Source organism: Mobula hypostoma, chromosome 2, assembly GCF_963921235.1.
Source record: "Mobula hypostoma chromosome 2, sMobHyp1.1, whole genome shotgun sequence".
NCBI classification, from domain to species: domain Eukaryota; kingdom Metazoa; phylum Chordata; class Chondrichthyes; order Myliobatiformes; family Myliobatidae; genus Mobula; species Mobula hypostoma.
In genome coordinates, this window is record NC_086098.1 from 143,672,281 (window position 1) to 143,688,791 (window position 16,511).

Consider the following 16,511-nt stretch of genomic DNA (forward strand, 5'->3'; position numbering starts at 1 on the left):
TGCAGATGCTGAAAATTCTTGAGCGACACTCATAAAATGCTGGAGGAACTTCTCCAGCATTTTGATTGCATTACAAATTGTTTTCTTATCAGAATCACTTTATTGCCAGTATGTGAAACAGTATGTCTGTTATGGTATGGTTCGGTGCCAAACACACAACCTGACCATAACAGACAACACAAAAACAACCAACAATTTATAAGACAATAGTGCAAACAGCCATGAGCAATCCACAATTAGAACAGTCACATGTACAAATATCAATAATCAAACTTTAATAAATGTGAGCATATAAACAATTAATTAATTATCAACAGAACAAGGAGAGCAGAAAGCCTATTTAATGGATGTTGTGAAGGGGTAGTTAGGGATTACACCTGAGTGAGTTTTGTTGAGAAGCTGGATAGCTAAAGGAAAGGTGCTTCGGAGATTACGTGTAATCCTGGTGGTGATGGACTTGTAGTGTCTCCCTGATGGCAATTTGGTGAATAAATAACTGCTAGGGTGGGTGGAATTGGCAGTAATATATTTCTTTAGCTCTTTACTTCACTCTGGCCATGAACAGGCTTTCTAATGTTGGTACCTGACATCCAACGATCTCCACTGAGCAAACCACTCACTGCAGACTTGGAGAGGGAGGAGGTGGTGAGGAGCCAAATGGTGACGGAGGTGGTCACAACATGCTCAATGATGGCTAAGTAAAAGTTTATCAGGATACACTCTGAGAAGTTAAATTTCCCATGCTGTCGTAGGAAATATAATCTCTGCTGGGCTTTCCTAGTGATGAGTGTAATGTGCTTGTCCCACTTAAATGTATTGGTACTGGCTGTCCCCAGGAATTTGAATGACTCAACCACAGACACTGCCTGACCATTCATTTCAGGGGTGAGGTGGGGGAGGGCAGGTGGGGAAGTGTCAGCAGAAGTCAATCCTCATTTCCACTGTATTGATTGCATTAAGTTCCAAGTTGTTATGAGCACACCATGCTGCTCTTTGGTAGCAGGTCACATAGGAGCCCAGCCTGACATACTGCTTCCTTCCTGTCAGGAAGTTTGTAATCTACTGACAGATACCGTAGGGTACAACTAGCTGGTTAGCTTCCTGTGGAGCAACTCCAGAAAAATAGTGTTGAAAGTGGAGCTAAAATCCACAAAGCAGATCCTCACATAGGTGTTGGGGGAAGTCCAATTGTTGAAGAACATAATGAAGACACAAGTTAACTCCATCCTCAACCAAGCAATTTGCTCTAAAGGCAAACTGTAGCAGGTTCTGAAGAGGATCAGTAATGGACTTAAGGTAGACCAACATCAGACGTTCAAAGGTTTTCATAACTACTGAAGTCATAGCGATTGGCTTATAATCAAGTCCTGTGATCTTGTCTTTCTCGGGAACTGGAATGATTGTAGCAACCTTAAAGCAGTCCGGAATCCTGCATAATTGCAAGGAGGTGTGAAGTATCTCAGTGATGGCAAGTACTAGCTGATCTGCACAGTGCCTTAGAGTACCAGGTGAGACACCATCACGGACTGCAGCTTTCCTAATGTTCTGTTTTCCAAATAGTTTGCAAAAGTCTTCTTGCCTCACAGAAAATATAGGATAGGCTGGAGGGAGGGGAAAGAGGGAAGCTGAAGGAAGTGAATGGGGTGAGGGGGATGGTGACATTGGAGTGGTTGTGAAAGGGAGGGAGGAGGTAGGGGCTCAGCACGTTAGGATCAAAGGAAATGAGAACAGATAGATGGTTGATAGTCTTTTTCAAACCAGCAATAAAACTGATTGATCTGATTGGCCAAGGTAGGGGAGGGAGAGACTTGGAAGCACTTCTATTTGAAGTTGGTAAGACTTTTGCAGGAAACTCCAGAATACCTGGCTATCATTGAAGTGTCTCTCCAGCCGATCCTTATAAGGGACTTTTGCACTTTCAGGGCTTTATTTAACTGCCATTTCCAGACATGATCCTTTGCAGATCCGAGAGTCCTCAACTCCTTGGTGAACCACTTGCACTTTGTCCACAGAATCAAAATTGTGTGAGAAAGGAAATTGTTAATATTTGCTCATATTTAGCTCAAAACGGGGCCATTTGCCCCATTGTTTGACCCAGTATTTCTTATCTGATTCTCCTGCCATCTACCTAAGGCAGTCACAAAGAAAACCTGCGGAGACTAGAGGTCAGCATTGAACGTGGGTTGCATGTGTTTTGCCCATATCTTAATTTCCTAAACCAGTGGAAATAATTTCTATATTTCCTCATGATCCTCTTAACAATTCAAAACTGATCAAATCACAGCTCCCCCACTCCAATATTCTACACATAAGCAGACCAACCTAAAACTAGTTTTCATAATCTAGTACCGACATAACACAGAAAAGGACCACTTCAGCCCAATACATCCACACCTCTTATCAAACACCCATTTACATTAATCCTACTTTATTCTCCCATATTTTCATCAACGTATTCCCCACTCCCGAGATTCACCACTCACATGCATTCTAGGATCAATTTACTGTGGCCATTTAACCTAACAATCATAATGGTTTGGGGGTTTGTGAAGAAATGGGACCACCTCCAGGAAACCCATGTAATTTTAAGATAAGGGCCATTTGGTTAAACTGTGGAAACAGGGTTGGTAACTCCCAGTAAAGAAAACTGATTTTCATCATTGTTTTCTTGTCCCTTTTGGAAATGCAAGTCTGTCATTTCAATTTTTTGACAGTCATTTGGTAGACACGCCTCATCTTGTAACATGGCAGAAGTTAATCAACATTGTCATTGATACATCCAACTCAAGCATATTCTGGGAATAGACAATTCAGCTATTAAACTAACTCCATCCAATATACAAATCTACAAGCTATCTCTAAGTGTTGAACAAATCCTTCCTGCAAAGATAAACAAGATTAATTCCAATAGATTAATGTGCTAGTTTTTTAATACTAATGTTTTTATGTAATTGTTTGGTCTTTTGCACTATTCTTCTCAGTCTTTTTAAAATATGGTGGGTTTTTTTTACTTTTCTATTATGAGTAAACAGATTGTTTTGCATGAACTTGCTAAGTTAACGAATTTCACGTCACATGCCGGTGATAATGAACCTGATTCTGATTTGAGACTTTTTGATTTTAAATTATGAAAATGACACAACCTCATTTTTTGTCATTCCTTATCAGGTACTGAAACTTCTGTGAACCTCCACCAGAAATTGTACTACCACAAGCTGGGATTTCTACAGTCTGAAGATATATTATGTGCTGAATTTCCAGACAATCCAAAATGGATGGGTGGAGCTGAGGTACAGCGCAGTACATACTTTTTGGCCCACAATGTTGTGCCAACCATTTAAAGTACTCCAAGATCAATCTAATGCTTCCATAATAAATAGCCCTCCGTTTTTATTTCATCCATGTGTCGATCTAAGAGGCTCTTAAATGATGCTGATGTATCTGCCGCTACCACCACCTCTGGCAGCATGTTCCATGCACCTACCACTCTGTGCTTTTTAAAAAAAAATAAAACTACCTCTGACATCTCCTGTATATTTTCCTCCAATCAACATAAAATTATGCCCTTTTGTATTAGCCTGGGGAATAAGATGCTGGCTGTCCACTGTATGTATGCCTCTTATCATCTCGTACACCTCTTAAGTCATCTCTCATTCTCCTTTGCTCCAAAGCAAAATGCCCTAGCTCGCTCAACTTATTCTCATAAGACATGTTCTCTAATCCAGGCAGCATTTTGTTAAATTTCCTCTGCTACACCATCTCTAAAGCTTCCACATGCTTTCTTTAATGAGAGGACCAGAACTGTACACGATACTTCGTGTGGTCTAACCAGAGCTTTATAGCGCTGCACATTACCTCGCGACTCTTGAACACAAAATCCCCAGTTAATGAAAGCCAATGTACCATACACCTCCTTAACCACCCTATCAACATATGTGACCACGTTGAGGGATCTATGGACATACAACAACCTTCTACGCTATCCACATCACCAGTTACTCATCTTCAAGCTTACTAACCCACCCTTCAACTTCTTCATCCAAGTCATTTATAAAAGTCACAAAGAGCAGGGTTTCCAGAACTATGGAACTCTGCTGGTCACCAACCTCTAGGAAGAGTACGCTCTTTCTACAATCACCCCCTGCCTTCTATGGCAAACCTGTTCTGAATCCACACAGACAAGTTTCTGTGGATCCAATGCCTTCTGACTTTCTGAATGAGCCCACCATGGGGAACCTTGTTGAACACCTCAGTAAAATCCATATACACCACATCCATTGCTCTACCTTCATCAACATGTTTTGTCACTGCCTTTGAAGAACTCAGTCAAGTTCATAAAGTACAACCTGCCCCTCACAAACACATGCTCACTATCCCTAATCAGACCATGTTTCTCCAAAAGCTCATAAATGTGTTTCTCTTTAATCCTCTCCAATAGCTTGCTGACCACTGAGGTAACACTCACTGGTCTATAATTCCCATGATCTTTCCTATTACCTTTGTTGGAGAAAGGAATACTTGCCACCCTCCAATCTTCAGGTACTACTCCTGTGATCAGTGAGGATGCAAAGATCATTGTCGAAGGCGCAGCAATTTCTTCCTTTGCTTTCTCTAGTAGCCTAGAGTATATCCTGTTCTGCCTCGAGGACTTGTCTATCTTAATGATGTTCTAAAACAGCCCTTTTCAACCTTTATGCCCTGGAGGAATGCTTGAAATAATTTTCAGGTCTCGGGGGAACCCCTGCGTTTAATTAATTAATAGATAGATAGATAGATAGAAAGATAGAATTTACAGCAAACAGAGCTGCTCGGTCATTGCCCACCACTGCGAGTGCTAGCATCGCGTGAAGTTCAGAAAACAATGTTTGTTTTTTCAGTCATGTTCTCTCGCGGAACCCCAGTTGAGAAACCCTGTTCTAAAGTTTCAACGCATCCTCTTTTCTCATGTTGATATGTACCAGCATATTAAACTGTTCTACGCTGTAAAAGTACATCTCACTGGTGAAGACCAAAGCAAAGTATTCATTATGGAACTCCCTGACCACCTCTGACTCCAGGCATGTTTCCTCTTTTTATTTCTGATCAATTGTACCCTTACTCCAGTCATCCTCCTGTTCTTCACATACATGTAGAACACCGTGGAATTTTCCTTAATCCTATTTGTCAAGGCTGCCTTATGCTTTCATAAATCCCTTAATAAGCTCCTTCCTGGCTAGCTTATAACTCTAGAGCCATGTCTGATCCTTGCTTCTTAAACCTTAAGTAAGCTTCTTTCTTCCTCTTGACTAGATGTACCACATCTCTTGTTAACCATGGTTTCTTCACCCTACAATCCTTTCCCTACCTCAATAGGAACGCCATGCAAATGGTCCCTAAACAACCTCCACATTTCCATTGTACATTTCCATGAGTACAGATGTTTCCCAATTTACACTCACAAGTTCCTGCCTAACAGCATAATAATTTACTCTCCCCCAATTAAATAATTTTTTCATACTTTCTACTGCTATCCCTGAAAATGGCTATGGTAAAGGTCAGAGTGTTGTGGTTGCTGTCTCTGAAATGCTGATCCCCAGAGAGATCTATCACCTGACCAGGTTCATTGCCTAGTAGCGGATCTAGTATGGTCTCTACTGTATTTGGCCTGTCCACATAGTGTCAGAAATCTTTGGTGAACACACCCAGTAATTTCTACCCTATCTAAACCTTTCAAGCTAAGGAGATGTTAATCAATGTTAAGGAAGTTGAAGTTACCTATGAAGCAATTGATTTATTTTTGCACATTTTCAAAATTTGCCCCTCAAACTGCTCCTCGGTGTGTCTGTTGTGATTGTGGGGGCTGGGGGTGTCTATAGAATACTCCTAAAAGAATGATTATTCATTCCTGTTTCTAACTTCCACCCATACTGGTTCGCTGGACAATCCTTCCACAGCATCCTCCTTTCTGCAGCTGTGATACTACCCCTGATTAGCAGTGCCACTACCCCCACATCTTTACCTCCCTCCGTCTCCTAAACCCCGGAATACCCAACAGCCAAGTCCCTGTAATGGCCGCAATGTACTACTTCCATAGTGTTCCATGATCTAAGTTCATCACTCTTGTTCCTGATACTGCTCACATTAAAATGGACGCATTTCCACCCATTCAGCTGTCTTCATTTATGCCTATCCTTCCTCACAGTCTTTAGACGTGTTGCATCTACCATTACCCCAACTGCTCCATCCTCTGACCTATCACTCTGGTTCCCATCCCCCTGTTATCCTAATTTAAACCTTCCCCAACACCTGTAGCAAACCTGCCCCCTGGAGTCCCGGTGCACCCGTCTCTTTTTGTACATGTCATTATCTTCCACATAAGAGATCCCAATGATCCACAAATCTGAAACACTATCCCTGCACCAATTCTTCAGCCACGCAAACATCTACCAAATCGTCCTATTCTTACCCTCACTGATGAGTGGCACAAGCAGCACTCCAGAGATTACTCCCTTAAGGTCATGTTTTTTAGTTTCCTACCTAGCTCCCTATATTCACTCTTCAGGCTGTTATTCCTTCTCTATGTCATTAGTACCAATGTGTACCATGACATCTAAAATATTGTCAAACAACACACACAAAATGCTGGGGGAGCTCAGCAGGCTAGGCAGCATCTGTGGAAAAGAGTATTGTTAAACAAAGTCCCCCCCCCCCCCGGATTTTACTTTGATTTGCTATATTTTGTTTATTGCTGTGACTTTTATCAGTTTGTCCTTTCAGTAACCAGCATAAAGAGCATTTCTGTGTGCTTATTTCTCTTGAATTACTTGATGCTGCTTGAAACTTTTTGACAGTCTAGTTAGGGGCAGCCCTTAATAAAGCCTGATTTTTTGAACAAATTGAAACACAATTGTGGATGGTAAAATGACCTTAATAGACCTTGATATGATTGTGTATATAGATAGATATGATTAGTTAAGGAATGCCACATTTTAAAAGTGGAAGTTTTGTGTTTGCAGCATTTGTATATAATGTAGGTATTATCAAACTGGGTTATCCCTCATAGTGGTATTTTACCTCTTTATATCTTAATTGTATTTCTGCGTATTGCTCAATATTTCAACAAGTTGGGCATTGTGCTTCCAAGAAGGGACAGTTAGAATGTTATCCTTCTGTGTATGAGTGATGTTACTGCTTATTACAGCACACAAAAAAGGTTATTCAGCTCATTATTCTGCTGGAGCTGGTATAGACACATAGTCCTATCCCTCTTTTACTTCCCCCTATAACCTTGAAATGTATTCTGTCACATAACCAATAATTCTTCTTGAATCATTTACCTCTTACCTAGACCTGAGGAATTAACCTGCTGGAGAGCAACTGAGTCACAGTGAAGATGTTTAGATAGCACCCAAATCGACACATTTTTTCCTCTTTGGGAAAAATGTTCTGACCTTTTGGTACATCTTGATTAAAGTACTGTTTGTGTTCTTTTTCTAAAGTATCAACGAACAGCAATCAAAATTGATGATCCATAATCAGGCAATTAAATGGAAGGAGGAATAGTTGAATTTTGAATGAGATGCATTGGATAGTGATTTGGAATTGGTGTAGGTAAAAATATTAAACAGCAGGGCAATGAAGATAATTACAAAGAAGATTTGTTGTTGCTTTGTATCATGTAGGCTACTTTTGGACTTTGGGTGAATCGACCATCTGTCCCACATTATTAAAAGTAATGCTTGGTTCCGCTTGGATAGATAATCTTAATTTTTTAATTATTTACATACCTCATTTGAGCCCGTCTCTAATTTGGCAGATAATTTGTTATTTTAACTTGTTAACTGGCATAATGGTTTTAGAAAAATCTTTTAGAACTATTTCATTTAACTAACTAAATGCAACCACTGCATTGTTTATTTTTTGTCTCTAATGCAGGTATCAGATGATGGGCAGTATGTTCTCTTGTCTATTCGAGAAGGTTGTGACCCAGTCAATCGACTTTGGTACTGTGATCTAAAAAAGTTGCCTGATGGAATTAAAGGTAAATACTTAAGGTATTTTGGTCTTTGCCGATTCTAGGCTCCTCATCAGTAATTATGTAGTTCTCTTCTCAAATGTAATGATTCTTTTCCAACTTTTTTCATTTGATGTATTGCTTTCTTCATAAATGCAGCTAATTTAAGTTGTCAAAATAGATCATCTCTTTACAGAAAGCAAAAATAGACTAGATTTGCTAGAAATCTAAACTATGAACAGAAACGGAAACTCTCAGAAGATCAGACGGCTCCTCTGGAGAGAGAAACTGAATTAATATTCAGGTGACGATCCTTCATTAGGAAGGTTACAAATGAACATTATCACTTGAAACATTAACTCTTCCTGTCTTCAGAGCTGTTGCCTGTAGCACTGAGTATTTTTAACACTGTTGTCTCTTCGTTAAAATCTAGCCTTGGAAGTAGTGAATCTCCCAGTGTTACTTCCAAGATCACAATTGGCAAGGTATAGGTGCTAGTAGTACCTTGGTAACTTGCCAAAATAACCAAACTTTTTTTTTTCCATTCGTGAGATGTAAGCATTACTGGTAAAGCCAAGATACTAGCCAGGTTGAGATATTTGTGAATCCTGTGTCCGTGAACTCAGATCATTAAAAGATATATGAGGCATTATATATGTCCCTGTATTTTCCCTGCTGTTAGTTAACATAATATGGTATATAGAGGAAAGGTGAAGTGAATCACCAAAATCACCCATCCAAATCTTGAGGGCATAGGTTTAAAGTGAGTGGAGAAAGTTCTAAAAGGGACCTGACAGGAAACTTTTTTTCACAAAAATAGTAGTAAATAAGTGGAACGAGCTATGAAGGAAGCAGTAGGAGTCTATACAATTATGATATTTGAAAAGCATTTAAATAGCATTCAAATCAGTGTGTTCTTGACATTTAGGTGAGTTTGTTTTCACACTTAGAAATATGATTCATTTGTTTTAACAAGAAATAGGTGTGACATATCAGACTTTAATTTAGTATATGCTCCACTGATATATAGTACTCTGTACATCTGTAAGCTTCATTTTGTGGTCTTCCTCATAACCATTCTTAAATACAGATGACTCCCACATTATATGATGGGGGATGGGGGGATTATTATATTCTGATAAAATGGACCACATTATCTATGCATTCATCAAGGAATGCAGGTCAAAGAAAAATGATTTATTAACTTTTTAACCAGATGTATTCTGTGAGAATGAATTTTGTATTTTATCTCAAAATTTTGAATAATAATTTGTAAATTTCGTAAGTGAAAATTTTCATTCCCCAAAAGGCCATAAGATGGGATTGCCTGTACTTTTCATATCCCTGTCTCTTCTAAACTATGCAAATTAAAAGTGCTGCTCTCTCATTCACTTTTGTACACCTGATTCAGTAACACTAGTGCATTAACAAGCAATAGCTTGAAGACTGGCCCATTGTCAAGTAATCCCAAGTATTTATTTTGCCAAAGGGCTGATTGTAGATTTAAGAAAGGAACCAGTCCTCACCCAGGGGTCAGCAGTGGAAAAGGTGAGCAATTTCAAGTTCCTGGGTGTCGACATCTCTTAGGATCTATCCTGGGCCCAATATATCGATGCAGTTACAAAGAAGGCATGACAGCAGCTATATTTCATCAGGAGTTTGAGGAGATTCAGTAGGTCGCCAAAAGACACTTGCAAATTCCTCCAGATGTACTATGGAGAGCATTGTAACTGGCTGCATCACCGTCTGGTAATGGGGGGTGTGGGGGGGTGCCACTACATAGGATTGAAATAAGCTGCAGAAAATTGTAAACTCACTCAGCTCCATGATAGGCTAGTTTTCACAGCATCTAGGACATCCTCAAGGAGCAATGCCTCAAAAAGGCAGCATCATCCAGGACATTCCCTCTTCTCATTTCTATCATCAGGGAGGAGACGCAGGGGCCTGAAGGCACACACTCAGTGATTCAGGAACAGCTTCTTCCCCTCTGCCATCCAATTTCTGAATGGACATTGAACCATGAACACTTCCTCATTACTGTTTTTGCACTACTTATTTAATTTAACTATTATATACATTTGCTGTAGATTACAGTTTCTATTACGTACTGCTGCCGCATAACAACATATTTCATGTTGTATGCCAGTGATTTTAAATTCTGATTCTTTGTTTGCTGAAATCTGTTTGGATCCTGAAATCTCTTTTCTTTCTTTCTCAATCTTTTTTATTAAGTTTAGAATTGATAAAAATAACAATGATAATGATACGAAGAGATCGGGATTACATTAATAATGGTTAACGTATACAGACACAGACTCCGAGTAACATATGTAATTTAAGCCTCCCAATCTCTTAATAACTGAACATGAAAACGATTCGAATAATTTTATACAAAGAAAAAGTCCCCCTACACTAAAAAAAAACAAAACAAAGGCTGGACAGCCATGTTTCATCGGTTAAAATCATTATTTGTTATTAACTCCGCTCCTCGATACACAAACAAAAAGTTATTGAAAAGGATTCAGAAAAGGTCAGCTTACATCATATAAAATGTTGAATAAATGGCCTCTAAGTTTTTTCAAATTTAACCCAAGGATCAATAGCACCACTCCTAATTTTTCCCAAGTTTAAACACGTTATACTTTAGGAAAACCATTGAAATGTAGTAGGGGGATTAGAATCTTTCCATTTAAATAAAATGGTTCTTCTGGCTATTAATGTAACAAATGCAATCAAACGGCAAGCTGAAGGGGATAAATGACTAGAGTCTATCACTGGTAATCCAAAAATTGCAGTAATAGGATGAGATTATAAATCAATGCACAAAACTACTGAAATAATATCAGAAATGTCTTTCCAATATTTTTCCAAAAGAAGGCAAGACCAGAACATATGTGTCAAGGAAGCTACCTCAGAATTACATCATATATATGGTAGGATAAAAATTTGTTCATATATATGGCAGAATAAAAATCCTAGGTTAAGTAAGAAATATTTACAGTAGTGGTCACCAACCTTTTTAAGCCCAAGATCCCCTACCTCGACCTCAGTGAAACGCAAGATCTACCTACTAAATCGTTTAGAGAAAAAACAGCTCAGATTGTAGTTCCAATTTGAGGCCTTTTATTTGGGCGAATTGTATTTGAATTACACAAAATACTTTTGTCAAACTTTCAAATTAATTCAAACAAGAAAACACTGAAACTAGCATATCAAACAGGCCATAGCTGTCTTTCTTTAAGAATATACAGTACTTCACACCTTTAATTCTAAGTTTCATTATTTAATTTTATTTCAACAGGAAAAATAAATGAATAAAAATTGACTGTTGCATTCAGTGTGATGACTGGGGCTGAATACTTTCTGCTAGTTCCCTGAAATTTGGCTCATAACTACAGACAACCAGTCTGAGACAGTCTGTGAGGTGTAGGGTTGCCAACTGTCCCGTATTTTCCCCGCTAAGGTAGTGCGTACCTATGAAACCTTGCGTGCCGAAATGCTTTACGCCGAAGAAGCAATTACCATTAATTTATATGGAAAAATTTTTGAGCGTTCCCAGACCCAAAAAAAAACCTACCAAATCATACCAAATAAGACATAAAACCTAAAATAACACTAACATATAGTAAAAGCAGGAATGATATGATAAATACACGGCCTATATAAAGTAGAAATAATGAAAATTAAGCCAAAACTGATTCGTGGGGTAAAAAAAATCGGCACATCACGAATGCACACACAGGTGCCCGTGCAAGGCTTCATGGTCATGGTAGTCTTTCTCGAGGTAAACACAAATGTCCCGGGATTTGACTGCTACTTTTGTCCGTTATTTGGGAGTGAGAAAGCTGGCAACCCTAGTGAGGTGTCTGTCAGTAAGTCAGCTCCTGTACTTAGATTTAATAATTTTCATCTGTGAAAATGCAATTTCACATAGATAAGTTAACCTGAAGTAGGCACTGATTTTTAGTGCTATAAAGCCAACGCACACACCGCACATTGCTGGGGCCCCATCAGTAGTAATTGTCACCAGTTCATGAATGGGGATGTCATTTCACGGACATATTTTTTAAACTCATTGTAAATATCCTCACCTCTCGTTCTCTCCTGTAATTGCAAAAGAGTGAGGAAGTCCTCCTTTATTGTAAAATCCTGGAAAGCCATTCTGACAAATACAACAGGCTGAGCTGTTTGCATTACATCCAGGGATTCATCGAACTGTAGTGAAAAATATTCACAGTGTGACAAGTCGATCCACGTCCTCTGACAGTGATTCTACCCTCCTTGTCACTGTTGCAGCGCCAAGCGGTATATTATGTATTGCGGTTGTGATGCTGTTTTTGTTTTTAAAGTCATTAAAAGCAGTCTCTGCAGTAATGACCATTGTTTCCTTGAATAAATCGCCATCTGTAAAAGGCTTCTTGTGTTTAGCCAAAAGGTGACTTACACGAAATGGTGCTTCAATAGCAGGCTTATTTTGAGCAGCATGATTGGTGAAAAACGATTGCTGGGCCTTCAACCCCGATTTCAGCTCAACTTTCCAGGCATGAATTGCGCTCTTTGGGGGGTAGGCGTCTTTAAATTCCTGGTGGTTGGTGTTGTGGTGCCGCTCCAGATTCCCTCTTTTAGTCAGTGCTTGTGTTTGGTGGCACAACATACAAACACACTTGTCTTTCACCAAGGTAAATAGAAATTCCTCTTCCCATTCTGGATGGAATTTGTATGTTTTCGCCTTCTTTCGTGGAGCCTCCGCTATGCTATCAGGGTATCACGAGTGACTGCGGATTGCGTCACCTCTGATCTGAGCCGACATTCACCTAATTAATTAGCTTGCTTATTTCGGCTTTTTTTCTTAAAGATGTGCTGTGTGCATCCCAACTACCGGTGCACCCCTGCATGCTTCGCGGCCCGGAGGTTGGGGACACTGTCGTATATTGATGTTTGCAACAGTCTGTACCCTTACCTAATCCGATTGGTCACTTTGATGCAGCACAGGCTACGCTGAAAACGTGGTGCGTGGCGGGGGAACTGCACACATGCACACTGGGCAGAAAGAACGGAACTAAACCCCCGCAACCCGGAAACAATCTCTCTTTACAAACAGGTTTTTAGCGAAAATATTGCTATATTACCGTTATCCTAATTAGTATTACTTTTATAATGCTCACATTACAACAGTATTTATTTTTGATTTTTCTTCGGGATCTACTGGGAAAGTCTCTTAAAGATCGACCAGTCCATCACAAACAACAGGTTGACGACCCCTAATTTACAGAAATCAAAAAAAGATGGCGCTTTGGCATTGCTGAACTTTAGATTCTATTATTGGGCAATTAATATTCGATATCTAACGTTCTGGACACAAGATTTGGATGAAATTCAATGTCCACGATGGGTGAACCTCGAGTGCGAGTCTGTACAGGGGTTCTCATTGGCTTATATTTTAGGGGCTTCGCTTCCCTTTGCACTTAATAAACTGAATAAACAAACAATTAATCCAATAACTAAACATACAATATGAATATGGTTTCAATTTCGTAAATTTTTTGGATTGAATAAATTTATCCTATCAAGTCCTATTATATCCAATTTTTTCTTCCAACCATCCAGAATTGATCAACTTTTCTTTTATGGAAAACGAAGGGAATAACATGTTTTCGTGATTAATTCATGGATAATTGTCTCATGTCTTTTGAACAGTTGTCTAATAAATATAATTTGCCTAGATCACATTTTTTGAGATATTTGCAGATTAGAAACTTTTTGAATATTATTTTGCCTACTTCTCCAATACCACATCAAACTGAAATTGCAGAAAAAATTTTAGGTTGAAGTCTCTTTTAATCCTCAAATCTTTGCACATCTTTTCCATTATTTTTGTCACTTCTACAACTTCAGCATAACATCCCAATTTCTGTATCCATTATATGGATTTTTGCATCAAAAGCTGTCTCTACACCCCTATCTGGGCTAGGCTTAATTCGTGAGTTGCTAGACGGCACAGCTCAAAGGACCGGAAGAGCCTGTATCTCTAAATAAAAATTTTTAAATAGTGGACCCAGGTCCAACCACTGTGGCACAGCACCAGTCACAGTATTTCCCAGTGGCCAACTATTTTAATTCCAATCCCGATTCCCAATGCAACTTTCCCAGTGTATGGCCTCCTCTACTGCCACACTGAGGCCACTGTCATGTTCCAGTTGAAATTCATTGTCACTCAACTGTACACATGTGTACAGCTAAAAGAAACAACATTCCTCTGGGACCAAGGTGCAAGACATAGCACATATGGAATATCACAAACAGCACATAAAATAACATTAACACCATAATATAAACTGATAAAACTGTAGATGTACAAGGTGACGTAATACGTATATGACATATATGCTCCCGCACCAGCAGGCACAGGAAGAGCTTCTTCCCTGAGGCTGTGACCCTGCTGAACCTCACATCACAGCGCTAAGCAGTATTGCACCCATATTGTACTGTCTCAGTACTTTTATATTTGTATGCTGTAGCACTTTTTATTCGCAGTCATTTTGTAAATAATACTACTCTTCTGGTTAGATGCTAATTGCATTTCATTGGCTTTGTGTACTTGGCACAATGACAAAATTGAATCTAATCTAATATAATTAAATATACAGGAGTATAATGGTATTGGTGCATCATAAATAATCATAAAGTTGAATCTAATCTAATATAATTAAATGTACAGTAGTATAATGGTATTGGTGCATCATAATCATAAAGTTGAATCTAGTGTAATATAATTAAATATACAGTAGTATAATGGTATTGGCGCATCATAAATAATGCGTACTGAGTGGTGGTGGGGTGTGCAGTAGTCTCACAGCCTGAGGGAAGAAGCTGTCGCCCAGTCCAACGGTCATTGTTCTTGTACTGGTGTACCTTCTGCCTGATGGTAGGTGGTCAAAGAGAGTGCGGGATGAATGGGTGGGGTCCTTGAACAGGCTGAGGGCTCTGCAAACGCACCATTTCTGGTGTCTGTCCTGGATGTAGGGGGTGGGGGGAGAGACCCCAGTGATTCTCTCAGCGGTACTCACAATCCATTGCAGGGTCTCACGGTCAGATTCCTTGCAATTCCCATACCAGATGATGATGTATCTGGTCAGGGCATTCTCAATGGTGCTCTGGTAGAATGTGGATGGGGAGCCTCAGTCTCCTTAGGAAGTGGAGCCACTGCTGTGCTTTCTTGACTAAAGAGATGGGGTTGAAGGGCCAGGTGAGACTTGGTGCTGCTGACTCTCTCTATGGAAGAACCGTTGTTGTGCTGTAGAGTGTGGTCAGCCTGTACCTTCATGAAGTCCACAATCATTTTTTTAGTCTTTTCCACACTGAGACTCGTTATGTTCGGACCACTTCACAAGCCGCTCTACTTCCACTCTGTATGTCAATGCATCATTGTTGCTGATGAGACCAACCACTGTTGAGTCATCTGTGATCTTAATGATGTGGTTAGAACTGGATTCAGCAGTACTGTTGTGTGTCAGCAGTGTAAATGGAGCTAGAGATATTGCTGTCAGCAAGGACTGTCTGAAGTCTCTCCAACAAGAAGCCCCAGATCTAGTTACAGAGGGAGGTGTTGAGCCCCAAGAAGGATAGTTTACCCACCAGCTTCAAAGGAATGATCATATCGAATGTTGAACTGAGATTGATGAACAATGATGCAGGAGACATCGTTCTCTGGGTGGGACAGGACTGAGTAGAGGGCAAAGTTTATTGCATCATTGGCGAACCAATTTGGGTGATATGCAAAATGGTAATGGTCCAATGGAGTGGGAAATTGGGAAACAGGATTTGATGCAGTTGTAGGAGCAACACCTCAAATTCCATTTGGGTAGCAACGCTTGATGGCATGGACATCAATGAATTTATCTGCCAGTAATTTCACCCCCCACCCCTTCTCTCTTCTTCCATTCCCCAATCTGGCTCCCCTCTTTTTTTCTCTTCTCCTCACCTGCCTATCACCTCTCTCTGGTGCACCCCCTCCTTCCCTTTCTCCCGTGGTCCACTCTCCTCCTATCAGATTCCTCCTTCAGCCCTCAATTTTCCACCTCTTATTTCATCTCCTTTCCCCACCCACCTACCTTCTCTCTCACCTGGCTTCACCTATCACCTTCTAGCCTGTATCCCTTTCCCTTCCCCCTACCGTCTCATTGTGGTTTCTTCCCTTTTCCTTTCCAATCCCTAAGAAGGATCTCAACCCTAAACATCAACTCTTTATTCCTTTCCATACCTGCTGCCTGACCCTCTGAGTTCCTCCAGAATTTTGTGTGTTACTCTAAATTTGCAGCATCTGCAGAACCTCTTATTTAACATTTTGGACCAGCCTCCCATACAGACCTTTGTACATTCTCTGGCAGAATAATAGGAAAGTGTCTCTTATCTCCCACAACTTGTCTTCAACCTGACATATTAACTCTGTTTCTCCTTCCACTCTTGCCGCCAAACTCATTGAGAGTTTTCTGCTTTTTTTAGTCTTTGTTTTATATTT

The 16,511-nt window shown here is 39.8% G+C and overlaps 1 protein-coding gene across 1 annotated transcript in view; it reads left to right on the forward strand.

Annotated features, from left to right (window-relative positions):
* The window catches only part of LOC134342547 (prolyl endopeptidase-like), a 182,915-nt gene that overhangs the window by 49,692 nt on the left and 116,712 nt on the right, over window positions 1-16,511 (forward strand). The window contains exons 6-7 of the mRNA XM_063040827.1: window positions 3,169-3,290; window positions 7,915-8,020. Coding sequence (XP_062896897.1) covers window positions 3,169-3,290; window positions 7,915-8,020 — 228 coding nt within the window. The remainder of the gene's footprint in view (window positions 1-3,168; window positions 3,291-7,914; window positions 8,021-16,511) is intronic.